Consider the following 7,336-nt stretch of genomic DNA (forward strand, 5'->3'; position numbering starts at 1 on the left):
TCAGGGGTCAGCTTCCTCACCTGTGACAGCAGGGAAGGACATTGTCCCTGCACAGGGTGAGTCCTCCCTACACCAGGAAGCAGAGCCTGCGGTGCTCCCCTTTGCCTCCTCTTCAGCACACAGGACAGACAGATGGGGGCCCTCAGCTGCTGTGTCCCACTGACCAGATCCCCTCTCCAGCTGAGCCCTGCAAAATCTCCCAGTACTGGGACTGCCCAATTGTCTCCACAGTTCTGTCTCCTGGAAAAGTTCTTCGGTTCATGTTGGGATCAACCTTTTCAATGTTTCTTGTTTGTTTTCTAGTGAGGTTAAGGAGGCCTGTTGTCTGTGTCCCCAGTGGTTTACATCAGGGCCTGGCCACCCTGCTCTTGTCATCACTGTAAATAGCACTGGGGAGGCGGGCAGCCCGGCCCCACCCCCTCTCAACAGGACTCTCTCTAAGGGACAGCCCTTCAAGCCTGGATGGCATAGCAGTCCAGGCCAGAGGGCTTCAGCTTCTGGCCTCGCAGACCTTCCTTCAGCTCCGTTGCCTTCTTGTCCAGGCAGAGGGCAGGAGCGTCCCTGTCTTGCAAGCTTGTGCACTCTGTGACCTGCTATAGTGATTCCGAGACCTGGAGGAAGGACTTCTCCAGGGCCAGGACATCAAGTGTCAACTCCTGTGGCCATTGATTCCCAAGCACAGATGAGAGGGGACCTCCAAACACTAGGCGTTCGTTTGAAAAGACACCAAGCCAGGTAAGGACAGAAGTGGACCAGAAGTCCAGGGTAGGGGGTTAAAATTCTCAGGAGTTTTTCATCAGAAAACCTTTCTAAACGGCAACTACATCTTCAAATATGTACAAGCGCGACATTGACTATGATACTTGTACTTTTTGTTAAGTTATAAGTGCGCTACGTACTTTATATCATGACTGACAGTGAATTGTGCTTATATTGACTGTATACTTGAAACTTCAACAATTCCCTTTGAATATCACAGGGCTCTGTTCTTGATGATTGTAGCGTTGCAGCTCGTCCACCTGGGAAATAGTAAGTAAATGTTTTTTCCCCGAGTTTCGGTGCTATGTCCTAAAATCCCTGTGTCTCCATCATTTAGTCGCTCACTCTGATATTCTTCAAAGGCTATCAAAGAGAACCAGACAGTGCCAGAGAAGTCAGCAATATCCCGTCTCCAAAGCTCCCAGGGACGGCACTGGATGGGACCCTGAGTAATTCCAGTGGAGGGAATGGCAGCGGGGAGGCTTGGCTCCCAAGGGATTCCCCTCCCTATTCCAGGACCTTTGGAGAGAGTAAGTGGATCCTGAGTGGGGGGGGGGGGATGGGCTAAGCCAGGGTGGAAAGGAGACACCGCAAAGAGGCATCTTTACACTTTCAAGTTTTTTTTTTAAAAAAAATTTTTAGTGATGCGCTTACTCCGAAGTTATGCAGTTTTATTGGCAAAACTGTCAGCTTTGCTCTGTCGCTAAGGCAACAGGCACTTCCCTAGCATTCAGGCAACTCCAGCTTGCCTAGGGGCTCCAGGCACTAGCGTGATCACACCCATGGGTGGTCCTGCCTGGGAGGCCTGTGGTTAATCACTGTCCACAAAGTCCCTTGCTAAGCAGCCACTTGGAGGGTGTCAAGGGCTATCCCGGACCCCGCCCACATTCCTGCTAGCTTGTTTGTCAGCCTCCAGCTAAAGAGTGAGGTTTACCTAGCAAACACACTCAGCAGGCACGGTCCCCTCCCAGGCTGTGGCGCCCTGCCCTCTAAGGGAGGGGACTGGGGGAGATCTAGAGACCATTACCGCTACTGACCCAGGTCATCCAGCAGGTGTGGTCCCTGGATCCCGCTGCTGCCACAACGGAGGCACCTGCGTTCTGGGCAGCTTCTGCGTGTGTCCTGAGCACTTCACAGGCCGCTACTGCGAGTACGACCAGAGGCGCAGGTGGGTGGGGCATAAATTGGGCTGAGAGGGGATTGGACCGGGAGAGAGGGGTACACAGACAGGAGGTTGACCTGTCCTGGCCTCTGCAGAGACTGTGGCGCCCTGGAGCACGGAGCTTGGACCCTGCACAGCTGCCGCCTATGCAGGTGCATCTTCTCAGCCCTGTACTGCCTTCCACGCCAAACGTTCGGCCACTGTGGTAAGAACACCCCCAACACACACACACACACACACACACACACACACACACACGTCTTTGCTGTTACACGATGGCGCACCATCTGTGCACAAGAAGTAGAAATGAGCAAATTAGATCCGTGTGTCGCTCAACAGAGTTCCAATCATGGTGAATCTGCCGTGATGGCTGGGCCTAAGGCGCTTTTGCGAGTGGTATCTCGGAGCACTGGGGTTCCTTCCAGTAACTTCAAGACGCAGAGTTAGCCTGCGAGCCAAGCTAGTTCAGCAGATAACTCACTAGTGGCGCCCAGACACTGGGGACACAAGAACAGCGCTGAGCAGGAAGCGAGGGGGTGCCACACTGCAACCTCATGTCTTCTGGCCACAGTCTTCCTTTTAACAGGAGCTGGCTTGAACTCCCGATGATAGACAAGTCAGCCGAGCGTCCCGTCCCCCGCTCCCCACCCCCGCACCTCCCACCCCGCCACTCCCCAGATGGTTGGGCTCTCCGCGGTGTCCAAGGAACCCTGCAAGAAATGAAACCCCTGCGCCATTTTCGTTTGTCCTTCCACAGTGGATGTGGCGCTGACCAGTTTGTCCCCTGTTCCTTCCTCAGGCAGTCCAGGAAGGACAGCGCTAGAGCAGGTGAAGGTCCTCAACCACTACGCCTGGCCCCACCCTCTGGCCATGGCATTCAGTTAGTGATTGTTTAGCTCCTGAATCTCCAAGCCCAGGATCAACACTCCTAGTGGCTTCCCTCTGCTCACTGAGCGTCCCCTAAGCCCGTTCTCTCCCAAGCAATCTCCATTTGTTGGGTCCCAGAGGTTAGAGGACACACATGTTGGGAGTCAGGGTAAATTTACAAGGTAAATCTGGTGATCTCACAGGTGAGGTCAATTCTTACCCAGCAGTTCTTCCTGGGAGTGTGGGGAAGGGGTTCTCTGGGGTCTTTAGCAATCCCTATGCAAGGTCTGTAGGGTAGCATCTGAGTGTCAGGACACTAACACTGTTTGACACCCTTGGAAACATCCAGGGCCGAGATCCCTCTCTACCTTCCTGGTCAGCAACAAGGGCTTCTGAAAATGCTTCTATTCATCAAAGTTGGACAAAGGAGTAAGGTCCTCCTCCAGGGTGGCTGTCCTTGGTCCTGCTGCAGGGCCCATTGTAAATGGTGGATGACAGCTCTCTAGCTGACTGATGGTTAGGGGGTTTAAGGAGGGTCACCCCTGTGGTTGTACCCACTGTATTAGTCAGTGTGCTCTGGCCACTTAAGCTCGCTGGATCCCACCACAGTTTATGGAGTAGGCATCCTTCATAATGGATGGCCTTTCTTTGAGGAAAATGAAACCCAGGGGTAGCTAACAGAGCGGTGAGTCACCCATGTGCCTTTTACGGTGAGAATTACTCAATATGAAAAGAATACCTTCGTGTGTGATAGTGTTAATTAGAATATTGAACAGTGGCCATGTTTGAAATCCAACCCCAAAGAAACAGGAGAGGAAAAAAATAAATTGAGATCCCTTCATGAGATGTCATGAAGGTTTTGAAGGTAACATGAAAAAAACAAAACAAAAACCCACTTTTGAGATAATTAGGATACTTTGAAATGATAACTATGGGTGGGAAGGATTGCAAATAGATGCCATCCTATAAAGTTATGTCTCGCCCCCAGCAGCCCTCAGGGTAAAAGACCTCCAGTATCCTCCTTGCTCTGAGTGTGTCCTCCGAGTAAAAGAATGCAAAGCTCCCACCTAGCTCAGGTTGGACACAGCGGAGCTATTCCCATTAAAGCAGCCCTCAAGAAAGAAGAATAAATGTCTTGGGCACCAACTAAAGAAGGGCTGGGGTGGAGCTCACCACTAGAGCCCTTGCCTGGGTTTAATCTCTAGCAACAAACATGAAGTAAAGCGCTGGTGTGAAAAGTCTAAATATGAAATGGACCCGGGCCAAGCTGCTAGGGTGTCAGTTTTCTCTATAGTTATTTATTTCTCACCTATGTACACATGTGTGTCATGTGTGCATGCCATATGTGTGCAGGTGTCCATGAAGGCTGGAAGGGGGCTACAGGCGACATGGGTGCTGGGAATTGAACTCTGGTCCTCTGCTAAAGCAGCAAGCACTCCTGACCACTGAGCACCTTCTAGCCCTCAGTTTTTCCTTTAATCAGCACGCCTGGCAACAATAAAATAAAATAAAACCAAACGAGAGAATAAGCACATGAATAAACACCTGTGGGTAGACCCAGCCTCTGGACCTGGGGTACCTGCTTTCAAGTCGCTCTGAGCTTATGTGTGTGTACCCAGTATTGTGTTCAACCATCCCCAGGTATGTTCTGTGGGAGGCTTTATCTTGGCGGACATGCTTCTTGTGGCAGAAGGGCAGGAGGGGAAGTCATCTGACTCTGAGGGGCTTCCAGGAGAGTCTGCTTGACACACTGAGATGCGTGTGATGTTTCCCTTATCACAGCCATCTCTGAAACCTCGATCCCAGTGTCTGTTTAGCAATAAAGGCATGTTGACAGGTAGCAAGTAGTCAAACTTGGTTTCTTTTCTTTCTTTTTTTCACATGTGCCAAAAGTAATGGGCATGACAAAGATCTCTGGCACATCCAAAAAAATCTAGAAGACCTTTTAATAAATATATATTAAGGGCTTAGGTTCCGGTAATAAACCATCCACTAGTAACAGGAATTTTTTTTTCTTCCATAGTGTGATATAGAATAGTGGGAGTTCACAGAGTAAGAAATGTGGATATATATATATATATATATACACACACACATATATATATATGTATATATATATATATATAAAATTTTACATATCGATCCCAGTTACCTCTCCCTCCCATGCGCCCCCTACCCTTCTCCCATTCCACTACCACCACCCCCACCACCCCCACCCCACCCCCGCTCCACAGGGAGGTGAGGCCTTCCAGGAGGGATCAACAAAATCTCAAGTCATTTGCAGTAGGGACTAGGCCCTCCCTCCTGCCTCTAGGCTAAGGGAGCATCTCTCCATGGGCAATCTGCTCCCAAAGTCCTTTTGTACACCAGGGATACATCCTAGTTCCACTGTCAGAGGTCCCTTAGACCTTCTGAGACCCACATTCAGGGAGTCTGAGTCGGTCCAATGCTGGTTTCCCAGCTATCAGTCTGGGGGGAGAAATGTAGATTTTTTAACAAACATAAAATATTAATAAAACACTTATGTTTCTATCTAAATGTATAGTGGTCTAATTTTTTCTCTTTCTAATCTCAAGGAATCTCCTTGGGGAGCACACACAACAGTGGTCCCAGGCCCCGTTTTGGACACCAGGTTGCTTATTTCACAGAGCCTGCTCAAACTGTATTTGAACTTGTAGTTTGTGTTTGAGGACCAACTGCCTAAGGGGCCTGAATCTTCCCCTGTGGCCTCCATTCTTCCAGAGAGGGTGACCCTGTATGATTGAGCCTGCCCTCACACGATGCCATGTACATGCCTGTGTGTGGCTAAGAGCTACGTCAGTGATTTTCGTCAATTGCTATCCTCCCTTTTCCTCCTCCCCTTCTTTCTACTCCTTGTCCTTCCTCTCCATCTTCCTTCTTACGTGAGGCATTCGGGGTATCACTGTATATCTTTGGCTAGCCTGGAACCCACCTGCCTCTGCATCCTAAGAGCTAGGATTAAACATGTGTATCACCACACCCAACATCAACACTTTTTGTTCATTCATGTAGATTTTTTTTGCTTGTGCATTTTAGGGTTTTTATTATTATTATTATTATTATTGCAACCCCTGGGGTCCTCTGATCAGACAGCTTACCCTAATCTGTGGGACCCAAGTCCAGGTGAGAGACATTCTCTCAAAAAAAGAAAAAGAAAAATCTGGAAGGTGCCTGAAGAATGACATCCAAGGTTGACCTCTGGCCTCCACAAGCATGCAGATACCTTGTACGCACGCGTGAACACACACCTGCACATAGACAAAGACACTAAGAACTCATGTGGGCAGAGTTGTGCCATCTGTGGACCAGGTAGCTGCAAGCTGCTTTAAATTGGTTCTCTCTGCCTTGGTTGAATCACGTACAATACTCTCAAAGGGTTTCCTCTTCTGCTCTTGATGTAAATGAGTTAGGCTAAAGAAAGGACTGTTTGTTCGCCTACAAAAACAACGGAGACTTTCCCCATCAGCTTTCAATGTTCCACAAACATTTAAATGTCTCTGGACGCAGAGGAATAATTCTTTCATTTGTTTGTTTTGAACACATGCTAGGCAAGAGCTCTGTCACTCGGTGCTGAAGAAGAATGAAGATGGCTGGACATGGTGCTACACACCTTTTGTCCCAGCGTTCAGGAGGCAGAGGCGGGAGGTTCTCTGTGAGCCAGAAGACAGCCTGGTCTAAATAGTGAGCTCTAGGCTAGCCAAGGGTTGAATACTGTGACCCTATATTTAAAAATTATATACGTACTTATACATAACACACACACACACACACACACACAGTGGGTCAGGTCCCAACCATAAAAGGGCCAGGCTTAGAGCCAGGCAGAAGAGGGCACCACAGAATGGGTGCGGATATCTCCATGTTCCTTTAGCCAAGCCTGCGGCTGTGCGCTTTATGTATTCTCTGTTCTTTTTCAGACACGAAAGACTTCCTCTCTTCAAGGGCCAGAGGGTCAAGTGCAAGCTGCGCTCTGAGTGTCCCCTTGCTGCTGCTCTGCCTCCTCCTGCAGGGTGTGGCTGGTGAAGGCTGAGGCTCCTAAGCCCAGGGACAGAATCCCCTGGGACTGCAAGGAGTAACCCTTGATTGCACATGGCGCCCCAGCCTGCCAGCAGGAAAGCTGGGCGGGCAGTGGGCATCTGCGTGGATGTTGTGTGTTGTGTTGTGTTGTAAATAACAGAATCCCCGATATAGGATGGATCCTTGTGCTGTGCAATAAACGTGTTCAACAGTGAGCCCTCCTTGCCTGCAGAGCCTCTTTTCAAGGTCTCCAGTGGAAGCAAACCTCAATACCAGAGCCCAATATGCTCCATCCAGAATCCCTTTCTGAAGGTTTCAGAGTACACACTTGAGCAGGGTTGGATGAGCCCCCCCCCCCAAACAAGCAGGCCCTCCCCCTGGTGACAGCCACTCTGAACAACCTGGACCCTCCCTTGTATTGCCTGACTGCTGAGTCTCCCTGTCACCAACTGTTCAAATCAGTCTCTCCACTGACCCCTGAGCCCATGGGAGAGCGATGGTGGGTCCTGA

At 49.8% G+C, this 7,336-nt stretch overlaps 1 protein-coding gene across 1 annotated transcript; it reads left to right on the forward strand.

Annotated features, from left to right (window-relative positions):
* The first annotated feature begins 682 nt into the window (after positions 1 to 682).
* Positions 683 to 6,988, forward strand: LOC127236642 (cryptic protein). Its single transcript, XM_051204382.1, has 6 exons — positions 683 to 735; positions 980 to 1,029; positions 1,122 to 1,289; positions 1,813 to 1,927; positions 2,017 to 2,126; positions 6,727 to 6,988. Exons 1-6 carry the CDS (start codon positions 683 to 685, stop codon positions 6,837 to 6,839), a joined length of 609 nt encoding a protein of 202 aa, XP_051060339.1. The 3' UTR covers positions 6,840 to 6,988.
* Positions 6,989 to 7,336: the final 348 nt, after the last annotated feature.

This window comes from Phodopus roborovskii, unplaced genomic scaffold, assembly GCF_943737965.1.
Source record: "Phodopus roborovskii unplaced genomic scaffold, PHOROB, whole genome shotgun sequence".
NCBI classification, from domain to species: Eukaryota; Metazoa; Chordata; class Mammalia; order Rodentia; family Cricetidae; genus Phodopus; species Phodopus roborovskii.

Bases quoted from the DNA above. Each gene is read 5' to 3' on its own strand.
- LOC127236642 (XM_051204382.1), top strand. From the start codon at position 683: ATGAGAGGGGACCTCCAAACACTAGGCGTTCGTTTGAAAAGACACCAA. The intron at 736-979 runs GTAAGGACAGAA...TGAATATCACAG, and splicing joins TTGAAAAGACACCAAGCCAG to GGCTCTGTTCTTGATGATTG. The intron at 1,928-2,016 runs GTGGGTGGGGCA...TGGCCTCTGCAG, and splicing joins GAGTACGACCAGAGGCGCAG to AGACTGTGGCGCCCTGGAGC.